General features: G+C 37.9%; 1 protein-coding gene across 1 annotated transcript in view; it reads left to right on the forward strand.

Annotated features, from left to right (window-relative positions):
* LOC308614024 (IQ domain-containing protein H-like) overlaps positions 1 to 18,198 on the forward strand; it is a gene marked incomplete at both ends in the record, with an annotated part of 77,778 nt that overhangs the window by 2,684 nt on the left and 56,896 nt on the right. The window contains 3 exons of the mRNA XM_081228243.1: positions 3,927 to 4,049; positions 5,501 to 5,592; positions 16,967 to 17,084. Coding sequence (XP_081084369.1) covers positions 3,927 to 4,049; positions 5,501 to 5,592; positions 16,967 to 17,084 — 333 coding nt within the window. The remainder of the gene's footprint in view (positions 1 to 3,926; positions 4,050 to 5,500; positions 5,593 to 16,966; positions 17,085 to 18,198) is intronic.

An 18,198-nucleotide genomic window follows, 5' to 3' on the forward strand; every position in this document is an offset into this window, starting at 1 on the left:
CCCCACTCCAGACCTAATAAATCAGAATTTCTGAGGGTGGGGCCCAGCAATCTGTTTTTACAAGCCTTTCAGATAACTCTGATGCACCCTCAAGTATGAGAACTACTACTTTAGATCGTACTGTAAAATATAAACTGTTGCATGATTTTGAAGAAAAATCACAAGAGCATAGTAGTTATCAGGTATCACGCATGGTTCTAAGTGCTATATATATTTAACTCATTTAACCCTTAAAACAAGTATATCCGATAAGTACTATTATTCTTTCATGTTATGGAAAGGAAACTGATCAAAGATGAGCATTGTGGGTACTCATATACATAGAAAATTCAAGCAATCTTCTTTCATTTTCTATGTAAGAAGTTCTGATTGTGAATATTCTGTCCCAATCAGATCATATATCAAAGTCCATGTCTTCATTTTTGGTTCAGGAACTATGAGTACCATGCCCACATAGAGCTCTACTGGGCAGCATTTTGTTAGCTACTTAATTTCTTTCACCTTCAAGTGTATAATTCAGAACTTTTACAATTTTATCTGGCTCTTTCCTCAACTGATCAAAATACTGAGGTTTTACTATAGTAATAATAATCATTATAATTAAAATAGTAGCCAGTATTTATTGAGAGCCAGACCCTGTGCTGAGGGCTTAGATAATCTCCTAACAACTACTGTAGTAGGCAGGTTTTATTTTTAGCTGCAGTTTACAGAAGAAGAAACTAAGATACAAAAAGGTAAAGTAACTCACCCAAAGTAATAAATCTGGTGTGTGCTGGTCCTTAAACAGGTTATGGCACATTTGTGAAACAATCTTTAAGAAGTGTGGTGGTGATTCTGGGAGGTTTCCTAGATGGTTTCTTTTATTATTAAGTATTAGAAGCTTTGTGTTTATACTTTATTAATAATAATGTGGTGTCTTTATAGGTTTATAAATACTTGTTTGACCCAACTATTAAACATATGTTTGTGCAACCAGGATTACCAAGTCTTGCAATCAAATTAGCTTTTTAATTAGTTTTGGAAATCATATTTCAAAAACCCAACAGTTGTATGTTAACACCAACCTTGGAAATATTTGAGCTGATTGACAGCTTTATATTATCACTGTCTCTCTTATCAAACCCTCTGTCTGGTTTGCCAGGAGCGTACAACATAAAAATGAATGGGGAAGCAATGAGAATGACTCAGCCAAACTCTTATCTTTAGCAGAGATGAATAAAATGGAGTCATGAGGCTGCTTTTGACAAAACGGAGTCTGGTTGCATGGCTCTTTTAAATTCTAGAGCAACTTTTGTCTGCATTGAATCTTTCAAGGGCTTCTTATTAAGTAGTCCTGTCCCCAGACTGTCAAAATAATAATCTTCCTCCAAGTGGGAAAAGTATGGAAAGCAATGCATTTGATGATCACAGAGATGATGGGTGACACGTAAAATTTCAGTATGGTAGATTGGATCTATTTGAAGAACAGAGATTTAGAACTTAATCTCTTTTTCTACCCAGGTCTGGTGAAACATTTCCTACAGTACTTGTCTCTATTGCAATTATACAAACAGATGTGCGGTTACTAAGAGGGGAGAAGAAATATCTGGCAAGGAAAGTAAAAAGCTCTTGAGAAAGATTAAGAGAACAATTCAAATCAATGAACATTTACTAAGTGCCAGTCATATGCAAGGTGTTTCACTAGGTTTTACCATTCAGGAGAAGAGAATTAACATTGGTTCAGTGCCCTCCTAAGTGGCTGGCCTTATACAAAGCACTTTATATACTTTAACTCATTTTATTCTTGCCACTATTCTAAAAGGTAGCTATCTATCCCCATTTTACAGGTAAGAACACTAAGGCTCTAAAAAGCTAAGTAAATTTGCCCATCTCAGTTTAGTAAAGGAGGAAATAGAATTCTAGTTCATATCTGTCTGGTTCCAAAGCCTATATTCATTCATTTTCACACCCATTGTCTCATTTTCATTCTACAAGTAGAGTAATTCTTTTTTTTTTTCTTGGTAAGAACACTAGAGAAAATGTGGATGGTGTGCGTGGACATTGTGTGAACAGTAATAGAACAAGGAATTATGTTCATTTGCCTTTTACCAAGTTATTACTATGTACCAGACCTATTACATATTATCTCACAACTCTATGAAGACATATAATTGTCCATACAAAGCAATGAAGAAATCAGACCTTCGGTTCCCTGATAAATAATCCAGTGTGGTCTTCGCTCCCTCCAGCAGTTGACAGGCATAATTACAGAATGATACATGAAGCTACAAGTATTACAAATACTAGAGCTACAAGAAGGAAATTCAGTGCATTCAAAAGTTGAACAAAAGAAACAAACAAAAAAATGTGGGCCTGGAAGTGGGCTTGCCCCTGAACTGCTTTTTTGTACTTCCAAATGTCTTTAGACAATAGGTAATAAATCAGCTTGCAGCACTAATTTGGACAAAACAGTCGAAAGAAGTACATCTTCATCCTTAGTGTGTACCAGCAAACAGTAGGTGTGTTCAGATTTCAATCTGTGAGCCCTGAAGGCTCTACGTGATAATTTGTGCAGAGTACAAATGACCAGGTGTGTCTGCCAGACTTTGATGCCCATCAGTGAAAAGATGCAAATCTTTTGATCTCTTGAATACTTGACTCCTTGGGAATACTTGAGAGTAATCGATAACATAGGCTGGATTAACGTGTAGGTCCAGTAATACTAACAGAGAAAAGGTAACTGTTTCAAAATGCCTTTAGCAACCCAATCTGCAGATTATTATTGGTGTGACTATCGCTGAAACAGGTGTTGGGTTCATAAATTTGCATAACAAAATGTTTCTCTTGTGGCAGCAGCCCATACAATAATTGGTGCCATCTGTATTTATCTGTGGAAGTTTGGTTTCTAATATCAATGCAGAGACTCTTGTGCTAATTTCATAATGCCTATTTTATTCTGAGGGTGCTTGACTTTGGAGAGATGTTCATCATTTCTAAGGAAAATACAAATTGAAGGAAAATGTTAAAGTAATGACATTATGTTGCTTTTTCTTCAAGGATTGTTTTCATTTCTGACTACATAAAACAAAATTAAGGCCACATCTACAGAACTGCTTCTTCAGAGCAGTAAGTGGGGGAAGATCCAGCTAGAATGGAAAACCAGCAGGCCCTGTCCACATATTTATAATTCTTTTTCGAAAGGCACTGCTTTCACTACAACCTCTCTTTGCCGGAAGTGTTCTGTCTTCTTACCTCTCAACCAATTAGTAGAAATCGGAGTTTGGCACAAACTTCTTATTGTATCTGACACAACTGCTTTACCACCTGAGAAAGCAGAAGCCATTTGAGTTGGAGTTTTATCTTGGATCTGTTTCTAATGGGGGAAGGACAAATAGAAAATTGTATGAAAGCTTAGTTTTGCAAAATCTGAAAGACAGTAACTGGAGCCGTCTAATGAAGCACGTCTCAGAACCATAAGGACAGTCCTTTTCAATGATCACCATCTTTAAAATCAACTTTATTGTCTCTAGCAATTCAAGCAAATTGTAAACCTTTAAGATAAATAACTGTTTTAGGTGGACTATGTATGTATTCTTTTTTTTAATTAATTAATTTTATTTATTTTATTTTTGGCTGCGTTGGGTCTTCATTGCTGTGCGGCAAGTGAGGGCTACTCTTAGTTGCAGTGCACGGGCTACTCATTGCTGTGCCTTCTCTTGTTGCGGAGTGCAGGCTCTAGGCATGTGGGGTTCAGTAGTTGTGGCTCGTGGGCTCTAGAGCGCAGGCTCAGTAGTTGTGGTGCACGGGGTTAGTTGCTCCGCAGCATGTGGGATCTTCCCGGACCAGGGCTCGAACCCATGTCCCCTGTATTGGCAGGCGGGTTCTTAACCACTGCGCCATCAGGGAAGCCCTGTATTCTTTTATATTTTATATTCTCCTACCTCCAGGTCCATGAAGAACTTTATCAATTAAAGGAGAAATTAACAAAATTCCCACTTGAGGAAAAAGGCAAAACTCTTGACATTCAGAATCTTGAAACAGCAATCAAAAGGACTGAAATGGGGTTAAAAGTAAGTAGAGTTTTAGATATTAAATAAAATTCCAGAAGGAGACAAGGATTCCTCAAGAAGAAAAGAACTGTGCTTCTCACAGGCCCCATGTAATTCTGTAACAGAGGTGGGCCTCAGTTGGTCATCACCTTTCCCATGCTGTTCCTTTATTTCTTTAATTAATTAATTAATTTATTTATTTATTTATTTATTGCGGTACATGGGCCTCTCACCACTGTGGCCTCTCCAGTTGAGGAGCACAGGCTCTGGACGCACAGGCTCAGCAGCCATGGCTCATGGGCCCAGCCACTCCGCGGCATGTGGGATCTTCCTGGACCGGGGCACGAACCCATGTCCCCTGCATCAGCAGGCAGACTCTCAACCACTGCACCACCAGGGAAGCCCCTGCTGTTCCTTTTTTAAAAGGATGATTATTAACTGATTGATTGATTTACATGCCACAAGAATGTGAGGCATTGATAATATATGATTATGCAGTGATAACCCCTAAAATGTGGTTTGATAAAAATCATTTAGAGTTTTAAAAATAACTACTCAGTCCAACAATATGCCTGACAAAAAATGGTTTCATACCAATACATTGCAGAGAGTTTCTATCAGATATACCAGGATTCTAAAAAATAGTTTACTTTTCCCTAATATCTTAAGTATTTTGAGATTAGTTATTTTTGTAATATTGTAACCTAGTACATAACAATGGAAATAGAAAAGAAATACACCAATTTTGGAACAGAGAAATAAAGTAGATAGGGACTTCATCATTATTAGACGAATATAAGAGCATGGGAGAATCCAATCTTCAGACCAGGATAACATTCATATATAAAACAAGGATCTATTAGCACATGGGTCCAAATAAAGGCCATCTCCATCTTCCAGACCTCTGATGATCAGTGTCTCTGCTCTTGTTTCTGACTTTCACTCTACCATGTTATTAGCATCCTAGCTCAGCTCCTGAGGCTGAGAGATGTGGTATATTTTGTTGCCTCATCAGACTAGCATGCCATTGTCCTATATTACGTGATGGTGAGAGGGCTGGACCCAGCTGGAGTCTTTGGGTTGGCCATTTAAAATAATCTGTTACCTAGAGGCCAAACTCTTTCCTCTGATGCTTGCCTGAAGTCCCCATAAGGGAAAGACATTACTCAATGTCAGGGTTGCTTAGCAAGTTTCCCCAGCTAGGTAGCAAACTGACTATTGTGTAGGTTCACTTGTGAAGAATGCTACAGGTCACTTAAGCTTTGAGTCTCAACTGTTTATGCTGCTTTTTGGGATAAAGTAATTTGGCCTTGAGTTGCCTAATGATACCTTAGCCTTGAAATAAACACATAGCATGTTGTGTCTTTTGGCTTAATTACACCATTCCAAGAGTTAACCTAATGAAATGGAGTAAATTAGCTGAGGATCTCAAGTCCACTCTAATAGCCTAAACTTTAACTTTTCCGTAACAGATTCACATGGAGAAGTATTTAAATGTTGTACACCAACATGTTTTAACAACTCCTATTGATGATAACTTATATTCTTCTTGTGCTTCCAAATGGTAAGTAAAATAGCCATTTTAGGGTCCAAAATAAGTACGATTAAAAAAAAAAAACTTTTCTCACACAGGTGAGATGACTGTAAAGACAAAACTCCTTGGCTTTGTTCATATCCATTCTACTAATTTCAGTAGAAGTTTTGCATAAGAAGTTAATGGCAAAATAAAACTACCATATGACCCAGCAGTCCCACTACTGGGTGTATACCCAGAGAAAACCATAATTCAAAAAAACACACACACCCCAATGTTCATAGCAGCACTATTTACAATAGCCAGGACATGGAAGCAACCTAAACGTCCATTGACAGACGAATGGATAAAGAAGATATGGTACATATATACAATGGAATATTACTCAGTCATAAAAAGGAATGAAATTGGGTCATTTGTAGAGACATGGATGGACCTAGAGAGCATCATACAGAGTGAAGTAAGTCAGAAAGAGAAAAACAAATATCGTATAATAATGCATATACGTGGAATCTAGAAAAACGGTATAGAAAATCTCAGTTGCAAAGCAGAAATAGAGACAGACATAGAGAACAAATATGTGGATACCAAGAGGGAAAGGGGTGGGGTGGGAGGAATTGGGAGACTGGGATTGACACATATACATTATTGATACTATGTATAAAATGGACAACGGATGGGAACATGTTGTATACCACAGGGAACTCACCTAGTGCACTGTGGTAACCTAAATGGGAGGGAAGTCCAAAAGGGAGGGGATATCTGTATGTGTATGGCTGATTCATTTTGTTGTGCAGTGGAGGCTGAGGCTAACACAACATTGTAAAGCAACCATACTCCAATAAAAATTAATTTAAAAAAAGAAGTTAATGGCAGAATTTGGACTTCAATAAAATTTATTCTCCGTTACTTGTACCGCATTCTAATGCTTGACACCATGACAATTGTTTCAGGGTCCTAGTTTTGGTGTTATATATATTTTTTTATTTTTAGTAAAGCATATCCAAAATTCAACTCCTAAAGGAAATACTTTAAAACAAATCAATTTTTATGCTATTCAGATTATGTGGGACTTTCTTTACAGTTTTTAGCCTGTCATATGTGCTTTACTGTAAAGATGATTTTGGTATCCAGGGTAAACAAAACAAAAGTAATAAAACTTGCTTGAAATATTCATTATATAATACATCCTAAGAGATGATTTATTAAAATTAGAATTGAGTTAAAGAGAAACGACCTTTCCACACACTACTGTATATAAAATAGATAACTAATAAGGACCTACTGTATAGCACAGGGAGATCTACTCAGTACTCTATAATGACCTTTATGGGAAAAGAATCTAAAAAAGAGTGGATGTATGTATAACTGATTCACTGTGCTGTACAGCAGAAACTAATACAACATTGTAAATCAACTATACTCCAATTTAAAAAAAATAAAAATAAAAAAAAGAAATGACCTTTCCTTACTTTGGATCTCCTTACATCCAAGCTTCCTGAATTTGAGTGTGTATAGATCAAGGTATTGTACTCAGCTTAAAACCCCTGTGGCCCTATTTGCATCATACATGTATACCAAGCATAAATGAATCATATCAGAGAGTGAGGTCAAGTTTCAGAGAGCACACATGGAAACATGGAAACCTAGAGACACAGCCACATCCCAAGCCTCAGGAGTGGGGTGCAGAGGCTTGGGTGTACACTCTGCCTGTCTCCCTTTCTCCCACATGAAGGTAGTACCACAGGCATCCATCATCCCTTGGCAGAGGCAAACCTTCCCTAGTCTGTCTAGTTTTTAGTCATTTACATCTTAGATTTTTAAATTTGGGAATAACAATATGACCTACAAATAGGTTAATATACATCATCTTTTGAAATAAACAATCTGTAAGGGAAATCATAAAAGGGATTCTTGGAGAAGAAAATATTGGAGGTTACTCTACCAACTTATATTGACTCAGCTGTAAATCAAGAGAGCCACACAGGGCAAAGTGGGAGCCTATTCAGCTGGCTCCCAGGAGTGGTCCTTGGATCCTTTCTTTCCTGTTCAATACAGTAATACAATCACCAGCCCTCTTATCAGGGAGATGGGAGCCTGGCAAATTTGTAGGAGCCCTACGAGCCTGGGGGAGCATCTCATTCATAGCTGTGGATTTGGGATGCTAAAGTGGCACACAATTTGAAAATGAAATGAGGGGAGCCAAGGTCAAAACTGGAGAAGAGTCCAAACTGGGTTTTCAAAGTAAGTGGACCCAAGGCAGGCCCTGGGAGTAGAAGTGTGAGTCACAGGGCATGGCTCAGGGCAGAAGAGGAGCAGCAGCAGCAGCACATGGAAATGGAAAACATGAGACCCAGGAGCTCAGGGCCAGTTGTCTGTGACTGTCATATTCCCAGGTAGATAGTCACACCTGGCTCTGCACTTGGGGGTGGGGGTGGGGGTGGGGGGTTGGGTGGGGCATTGTCCAGAGACTGTTATGAATAGACTTTGCTTCAGAGTCTGCTGTGGCCTCCCAGGAGATTATATGCAAAGCAGGTTGCAGAACCCCGAATTTCTTCAGGTTCACATGCCTGGGAGGAGCAGGACTGGCCAATTCATTGCATTTTTCTTCTGAGGTTCCATGACAAAGTCCTTAGGATACCCAAGTAAACAAGGAGTTTTTTCATGACTGATGGAGTGACTCACTGAGAAACAGGTTGTTCACAACTGATCAGGGGGAGACTTAGTTTCATAAAAGTTTCAAGCTGGGACAGAAACTGGACCTGGTCTTGGATCCCACAAGGCTATCAGTCAAAGAATTTGGGTGTGCACCCATAAAATGTGCTTGCTTATTTATTTATAAATTATACACTTATTATCATAGAGAGTGAATTATCAACTAACAGCAACATAGAAATGTTTCAATAATGAGATAAAGATGAACTAAACAGTTTAAAAATTTCTTTTACTTTATTAACAGCACAAAACTTCTTTCTCTTGTTAACAGGTTATTAATTATAATGTTTTGGTTTCTTAATCTTGTTAATCATGACAGCTTTGTACTGGTCGTGGCTAATATCCCAAAAATACTCTACACTTAGCTGAGATTCAGCATTGATGCTGGTTGGATGTAAGCCCATATTTCAGTTAGTCTTCTGGATAATTTTTAAGTTTGGGGGGCTTGGGGAGGCTGACTCTTCATAAGTTTGATTGGTTGATCATCATTTTTACATTTTAATATGGCTGAAGAAAAGCTAGAAGTAAAAGTGTAAGTTCTGCCATTTTCTTGTTTTTCACCAATGCTTGTTATCATTTTGTTTTGTTTTTGGTTTTTTGCTGCATGGCTTGTGGGGTCTTAGTTCCCCAACCAGGGATTGAACCCATGCCCTCTGGCAGTGAAAGCTTGGAGTCCTAACCACTGGATCACCAGGGAATTCCCAATGCATGTCATCATGATCTTAAATACAGCGTGGCTTTTCGCAGGATTTTTTTTTAGCACACCTGTCCATTTTTCCAGGCTTAGTTTAGTTAAAACTAAACAATATAATCCACAAACCCACTTCATGAATAAACTGCAGTTCACTCTAATGCTCTGGAAAAACACATACAATGCTGACCCGCCTGTTCGTTCTTTTGTGGTTTGGAGCTTCCACTCTCAGGAGGTATCAAGAAGCGCAGGTGACATGACCACGTGAGGGATCCAGTGACGAACTGAGTATTAAATAGTAGTACAAAGTAATTTCTTATTTTTATTTTTTATTTTATGCATTTCTTATTATAGATAAATAGAAGTTCTTACACTCTCTTCACACGATGAATGGCCTTGTCTTATGTATCACCTGAGACATGGGTACCCTATTTGAGAGATCACAGGTCTAGAGTGACGGTTCTTAAACTTTGGTTTGCAGTCCTCTTTCACTGGCTCCCAGATGGGGTCCTGGAATCTGCATTGTAACAAACACTCTGGGTAATCCTCATGCAGATCATTTGTGCTTAGGGTCCTTGGGACAAGCATGACTCCCTGGAATCAGTATTCTTTTGGCCAAATAGAGGGCCTGCCTCTGTGTGATCAAGAGCTTAGTCCTAGAAATTCCGCTACCCCATTGCTATGAAGGGCTAGAGTAAGCCTCTTGCACTAGGATTGAGCCAAGAGTGGGACCTGGCAATAAGACTGGTAGGCTGGCCAATGTCTGCTTACACTGTGAGTCTGGTGGAGTGTCAGGGGCCAAACAACCATGGCAGCAACTCCTGAGAGGAGTGGCATATAATAAGGACTACAAATTCCTGTTGCTCCTTTGACAGTAGAGCACAGTTCCTATGAATAACTGAGATTCAATGTTTTTCAGATATATGGGGCTTCATTCTATTATGGAAGCCCAGGAAATTGAGAGAGTCCATTCAAAATGAGTACTATCCCTGAATCCACTTTAAAAATTATTTAGAAAAGATAAACAATAATGATCATCATCCTCATTATCATCATTATCATGAATTTCATCATTATCATCAATAATTATAACACTTGACAGTTTACAAAGGACTTTTTTTTAAACCTATGAGGTAGATATTTACCCTTTCTTTTTAAAGCTGTGCAAACTGAGGCTCACACCAGTGTTCCAGGTCATACAGGTCATCGGTAGTGAGGCCCACATACTACCCAAAGCAATCTACAGATTTAATGTGATTCCTACCAAATTACCCACGATATTTTTCACAGAAATAGAACAAATAATCCTAAGATTCATATGGAACCATAAAAGACCCAGAGTCGCCAAAGCAATCCTGAAGAAAAAGAACAAAGCGAGAGGCATAACCCTCCCAAACTTCAGACAATACTGCAAAGCTACAGTAATCAAAATCAGCATGGCATTGGCACAAAAACAGACATATGGATCAATGGAACAGAAGAGAGAGTCCAGAAATAAACCCACACACCTACAGTCAATTAATCTTCAACAAAGGAGGCAAGACAGTCTCTTGGGAAAAAGACAGTCTCTTCAGCAAGTGGTGCTGGGAAAGCTGGACAGCTGCATGTAAATCAATGAAGTTAGAGCTCGCCCTCACACCATACACAAAATTCATCTTAAAATGGCTTAAAGACTTAAACATAAGACATGACACCATAAAACTCCTAGAAGAGAACATGGGCAAAACATTCTCTGACATAAATCCTATCAATGTTCTCTTAGGTCAGTCTCCCAAGGCAATAGAAATAAAAACAAAAATAAATAAATGGGACCTAATCAAACTTACAAGCTTTTGCACAGCAAAGAAAACCATACACAAAATGAAAAGACAACCTACAGGATGGGAGAAAATATTTGCAACTGATGTGACCAACAGGGGCTTAATTTCCAAAATATACAAATAGCTCATACAACTAAACAAAAAAACAAACAACCCTACCCAAAAATGGGTAGAAGACCTAAATAGATATTTCTCCAAAGAAGACATAAAGATGGCATATAGGCACATGAAAAGATGCTCGACATCACTAATTATCAGAGAAGTGCAAATCAAAACTACAATGAGGTACCATATCACACCAGTCAGAATGGCCATCATTAAAAACTCTACAAATAACAAATGCTGGAGAGGACTCTACACTGTTGGTGCAGCCACTGTGTGAAACAGTATGGAGGCTCCTCAGAAAACTAAAAATAGAATTACCACATGATGCAGCAATCTCACTTCTGGGCATATATCTGAACAAAACTATAATTCAAAAAGATACATGCACCCCTATGTTCATAGTAGCACTATTCACAATAGCCAAGACATGGAAACAACCTAAATGTCCACTGACAGATGAATGGATAAAGAAGATGTGGTACATATATACAATGGAATACTACTGAACCATAAAAAAGAACAAAATAATGCCATTTGCAGCAAGATGGATGGACCTAGAGATTATCATACTAAGTAAGCCAGAAAGAGAAAGACAAACACCATATATCATCACTCATATGTGGAATCTAAAATATGACACAAATGAACATATCTATGAAACAGAAACAGAATCACGGACAAACAGACTGGTGTTTGCCAAGGGGAAGGGGGTTGGGGGAGGGATGGAGTGGGAGGTTGGGGTTAGCAGATGTAACCTTTTATATATGGAATGGATAAGCAACAAGGTTCTACTGTATAGCACAGAGAACTATATTCAATACCCTATGATAAACTATAATGGAAAAGGATATTTTTAAAAAAGACCATATATATGTATAACTGAATCACTTTGCTATATAGCAGTAATTAACACAACACTGTAAATCAACTATACTTCAATAAAAAATTTAAAAAACAAAACAAAACAGCGAGGCCCAGATTGAAGTCCAATCAAGTGTCTGCAAGTATCCTCTCCTACACCATAGCTACCTGAAAACCAGGAAGGCTAATTTTCACAGGGGATGGTTTTCCTTTTTCCCAAGTATTGCTCAAGAAAAATTCTGGTAGTTTTGTCTAATAGAGACAAAACCCAATAGATACACAAAGTGATGATAATGGATGCAGCACATGCAAGATTTTCCTAGCAGTCATTCAGAAAACAATGATAAGGACATTATCAAAAGTGGTATATTTTCTCCAAAGAGCTCAAAGTGCTTTTGTATTGTTTTCAAAACAGGTTTCATTATTATCCCTACTTTGGCAATGAGTCTTCTTCTATGTCAAAGTGTGATTCTTCCTTTTGTCATTGCTGGCTTGCACAGATTTTATTGCTTGAGATATCTGCTCACACTGTTCTTAATGACCACGCTTTGCTTATTGACACTAGGAGGGTGACTACCATCTGTACCAACACCATCAGAACTGCACAGAAATCTTCATTTTATATTCTGTGATGCTAGTGTTTTGAGGGGGAAAAAAAAACAAGAACAAAGCAGATAATTGTGAGAAACAGTGAGAAGGAAAGAAGTTTCTGTTAAATGATGAGTATAGATTAGAAGGTACATTTTCACTCAGTTATTGAAGCCCCCTTGGAGCCAATCTCTTCTGGGTTGTTACAAAGCAGTACACAAATCCTACTTATACAGAATATGACTACATCCTAGTTACAGAAAGAGACAAAGCACGGGTTGTTAACACTTGGTCATCTAGGTGAAGGCTATTTGGATGCTCACTATTCTTTCAATTTTTCTATGGGTTTGAAATTTTTTGAAACAAAAAATAAAAATTTTTAAAGCATAAAATTTTAAAATAACAATAAATTGGAAAACATTTCCAACACACATGATATAAAAATTGCTAATATTCTTAAATACAAAGTGCTCTTGCTGATAATAATAATAATAAAAACCCTTGACATAGACAAAAGGACATCAATAGAATACTCACAGATCTAGAAATGCAAATAACCAGTAAATAGGTGAAAAATATTTAATCTCACTGGTAAACAAAAATTAAATTATATATTACTGTTTTTCTTAACAAATTAGCAAAACATGTCATTTAAAACACCCTAATACTCAGTGCTGATGAGGGGGCTGAAAGATGGGTGTACTTTTATACTACTGGTGGGAGGTATAAATTGTCACAAAGTTCTTAAAGGAGGTTTTTCAACGTATGTGAGAAGATTTTTTTAATTGTTATTTTTTAGTTTAGTAGTTTGTATCTTAGGGATTTATCCTAGGATATAAGGAGAGATACACATGGATCTCTGTATAAGTTTGTTCATTTCAGTGTTATATTTAGTAGCAATAAACTTGGAAATACCTTAAATGTTAACAGTAACAATGATTAAATCTGCAACACATCTGTGTATTATATAGCTATTAAAACCGATATTGTCCAAGACATTTTCATGACATGGAAACATTCTCACAGCATATGCTGAGGGGAAAAAGGGGGATGCAAAATTGTATCTCAATTCAAATGCACTTTTTAAAAAAATTTTATTTATTTATTTATTTATGGCTGCATTGGGTCTTCATTGCTACACACGGGCTTTTCTCTAGTTGCGGTGAGCAGGGGCTACTCTTCGTTGTGGTGCACGGGCTTCACATTGCAGTGGCTTCTCTTGTTGTGGAGCACGGGCTCTAGGCACTTGGGCTTCAGTAGTTGTGGCATGCGGGCTCAGTAGTTGTGGATCTCGGGCTCTAGAGCGCAGGCTCAGTAATTGTGGCGCACACAGGGCAGGTTGATTTGTTAGTTGTTCCACGGCATGTGGGATCTTCCTGGACCAGGGCTCGAACCAGTGTCCCCTGCACTGGCAGGTGGATTCTTAACCACTATGCCACCAGGGAAGTCCCCAAATTCACTTCTAAATACATAATCTACAGAGGTAAAAGGATTTGTAAGAAACACACTAAGAGAGTTTCACTTCTAGGAAGATGGTATAGACATACTTTCCCCTATTCCTTATGATAAATACAATTAAAACCCCTGGATGTTATATATAAAACAAACTTAAGAAGACTCTGAAAGGTCTAGAGAAGGGGAGGACATGATGGTGAGGTCCCTGGATTTTCCTCTTGCCTCATCTATCCCATATCTAACCTATTTTATTTTCATTTTCTCTGAAGAAGTTCTCTTAACATTTCTTGCAAGACAAGTCGCTGGTGACCAATTCTCTTAGCTTTTGTTTGAGAACATCTTTATTTCTTCTTCACTTTTGAAGATAATTTCGCTGGATACAGAATTACAGGTTGGCGGGTTTTTTCTTTCCACACTTCAAATGTTTTCCCTCACTCTCTTCTTGCTTGTGTGGTTTATGAAGAGAAGTTTGATATAATTCTTATCCTTGTTCTTCTACAGGTAAGTTTTTTCCCCAGTCTTCAAGATTTTCTTTTTGTCCTTGGTTTTCCATAGTTTGAATATGATTTGTCTAGGTGTGGGGTTTTTTGGTATTTATCCTCCCTAGTATTCTCTGAGCTTCCTGGGTGTATGGTTTAGCATCTATCATTAATTTTGGAAAACTCTTAGCCATTATTACTCAAATATTTCTTCTCCTTTCTTCTTTTTCTGATATTCTCAACATCTGTATGTTACACTATTTATAGTTGTCCCACAGTTCCTGAACATTCTGTTCTGCTTTGTTAATTTTTTTTCTCCTTGCATTTCATTTTTGGAGTTTATATTGACATTTCTTTAAGCTCACTGATTCTTTCCTTGGCCATGCCCAGTCTGTTAATAAGACCATCAAAGGCATCCTTCATTTCTGACAATATTTTTTATTTCTAACATTTCCTTTTGATTCTTTTTGGAGCTTCAACCTCTCTGCTTACATTACCCATCTGTTCTTGTATATTGTCCACTTTTTCCCATTAGTGTCTTTAGCATATTAATCATAGTTATTTTTAATTCCTGGTCTGATAATTCCAAAATCTCTGTCATATCTGAATCTGATTCTAATGCTTGCTTTGTCTCCTCAGACTGTTGTTTTTTTCTTGCCTTTTAGCATGGCTTGTCATTTTTTGTTGGAAGCTGGACATGATGTATTAAGTAATAGGAACTGAGGTAAGTAGGCATTTAGTGTGAAGTAAGTAGGACTTTATCTGGCCAGGTGTTATGCCGTGTTTACTGTCTGCTGTAACTGTAGATGTCTGAGGCTTCAATTTCCCCAGCTATCTTTGTTTTTGCCCCCCCTATTGTTTTTGGGTTTCCCTAGAAACTCCTTCCTAAACAGAATCTGAGACTTGCAGTTCTTTCACCTGTAATCCTCTGTATGCAGAGGCTCTGTGGATGTAGTATATGTTGGGGGGAAACATGCAATAATCCTGTGATTAAGTCTCATTCTTTTGGAGGGTCTGTGTCCCTGTTACCATCACAAGTTTTTATCAGCATTTCCCCCCCTTAGGTGAGACAGGAAGACTAGAGGGAGCTGGAGTTAGCTAATTGCCCTTCTTCAGGTCAGATAAGGCTTTGATAAAATAGTTTTCCCTGAGACCTAGCTTTCATTATAGAGAACAGAACAAAGAACAGAACTTGGAGTATTCTCTTCCTTTTTTCCTGCTGGAAGCAGGAGGGGATTTTTCTCTGATCTTCACAGAGAAAACAAGGTGGGGCTCCTAGAGGTAAAACTCATGGAAGTATGGGTCATCCGCCATCCTAAGACTTGGCCCCTCAGAGTTTTTAACTCTCAAAGGAATCCACACTGAGCCTCCAGAAATTTGTTGACTAGAATTTAAGTGCTCTTCCCAGTACTGGCCCCAGCAGCAGGTTTCTGCTCTTGGGCTTTATCCACCTCTTTCTCCAGTTTTGAAGGCAGCAGTTTTCCCTGTGATCTCAATTCTTTGATGTATCTAAGAATAGTTGTTTTTCTGATTCTTCAGCTTTCTTGCTGAGGATTGGAGTGAAACTTCCAAGCTCTTTACATGTTGGAATGAAACCAGAGTCCATAAATTGCTTTTTAATTGTAATTTTACAAAAGTGGGCATCACAATAGAATCAAGAAAGTGAGTCATTTGTTGTTGAGTTTAATTGACCTTAATTATGTTGACCATCTTAAAGAACTGGAACCTGCTTTAAAATTAAAATTAAGACCTATATTACACACATATACACATTCTTACAACTTTATTTTGTTTGCACATTGCTATCCCATGGAACTCCTCACTGCTTAACAAGGAAGACCTTTAACCACCTTTGATCCTTAAGTCTCTGCAATTATATAAAATAGCAGAAGTTTAAAGAGTATAATGATGGGGACTTCCTGGTGGTACAGCGGTTAGGAATCCGCCTGCCAATGGGTTCGACATGGGTTCAAGCCGTGGTCCGGGAAGATCCCACATGCCACAGAGCAACTAAGCCCGTGCACCACAACTACTGAGCCTGCGCTCTAGAGCCCAGGAGCCACAACTACTGAGCCCACGTGTCACAACTACTGAAGCCTGCATGCCTAGAGCCCATGCTCTGCAACAAGAAAAGCCACCACAATGAGAAGCCCACACACCGCGAGGAAGAGTAGCCCCTGCTCGCCCCAACTAGAGAAAGCCCTCATGCAGCAGCAAAGACCCAATGCAGCCAAAAATAAATAAATAAATAAATTTATGAAAAAAATAAAACTAAAAAAAATAAATGAAGAATATAAGGATGAGCTGCTTAGGGATCAGCATTTTGAATATATTTAACATTGGCCATATTGTGACTTAATTTTATTTAACAAAATACAGCATATTGTATTTTTTTAATTGAGAAATATTTTATAGAGTAGTAATTCTGTCAATTGTGCGTCATATAAACTCAGCCAGAGATAGAGCTTTTTATTCATGCTACAATGGTCATTATCAGACTAGGAAGTTCTTATGCTTAATAAACAACTGCAGTTTTATGGTGGTAAAAATGTTAAAGTTGGTCAAATTTATTGTAATTACCAATAGAATATTTCCCATAAAATGTAATTTAACCAGGAAGCAGTTTTTAAGTTACAATTTGTGAAGCTTTTATGATAGCAAATTTGACTTTAATTTTTTTTTAAACTTAGGTTGCTTCCAGCTGTAATTGATCAGAAATCATTTATTTTCCCTCTGGAATCTGAGAGGAAACTTTGGCAACCCCCAAGACAGCACAGTTCATTTCCACATGTCTTTCCAAGAGTAAAGGTAGGAAGAGAGAAATCCATAGAGACAGAAAGTGGATTGGTGGTTGTCAGAGGCTGGGAGGAGGCGGGGAGAGTGGGGAATGACGTCTAATGCTTGTCAAGTGTCTCTGGGGGAGGATGAAATGTTCTGGAATTAAATAATGGTGATGGCTGCACAACTCTGTGAATCTACTAAACACCATTGAATTATACACTTTGAAAGGGCGAAATTAAAGTTTATGAATTATATCTCCAGAAACCTGTTAGAAAAGAGCAAAGGTGGGAAATTGTGTTCTAAATGAGAAAACATGCCATTGTTGTTTCAGATATGTTCATGGCATGGTCAATTTCTATGACAAAAGAGCTTTCTTTGAAGTTAAGTTTCCAGGCAGCAAGGAATAGAGCCCAAGGGGTTTCTGGCTTTTGGTTATTCTTTCAGTTTGATTCCTGTTTCCTCCCTGACTCCCCCAAAGTGGTAACAGTTCACCTCTTCTGGGTACCAGGTGCTATTTTCAGTGCTTTGGGAACATTAACTTGTTTAACCTTCAGAATAATCCTAGAAGGAGATGTTATTATTATCTTCATTTTATTGATGAAGAAGCCAAGATGCAGAAATGTTAAATATGTTGCCCAAGAGAACACAGCTAGTGTCAGAGCCAGGATCATGAACCCAGAAATGCAGGGATCCAGGGCTGTGCTCTTAACCACCGTGATACCCTTTTTCAAGTAATAGCTTTATTGAGATACAATTTATATCCCATAAAATTTACCCTTTTAAGAGTTTTTAATATATTCACAGAGTTGTGTCACCATCACATGGTACCCTTTTTACAACTGTTTGTATTAGTTCTAGGTACTTTGGTAGGAAGCATCTTTGCTGTAGACATCTTTGTTGCAAGCATTTCCACCACAAGCATTTTTGTCGCATAACTAATTGGCCATAAGGCAATTTTGCTATAAGAGATAAAATAACAAAAAACAAAAGAGGGACATTAACAAGGACATAAAGAAGCATGAGAAATGAATAACAAAATTTAAATGACTTTTTTGCAAAATACAAAATATTTGAATACATTTAAAATGTGGGTAGGGGCTTCCCTGGTGGTGCAGTGGTTGAGGGTCCGCCTGCCGATGCA

Source organism: Mesoplodon bidens (assembly GCF_964165515.1).
Source record: "Mesoplodon bidens genome assembly, chromosome: 3".
Taxonomy (NCBI): Eukaryota; Metazoa; Chordata; class Mammalia; order Artiodactyla; family Ziphiidae; genus Mesoplodon; species Mesoplodon bidens.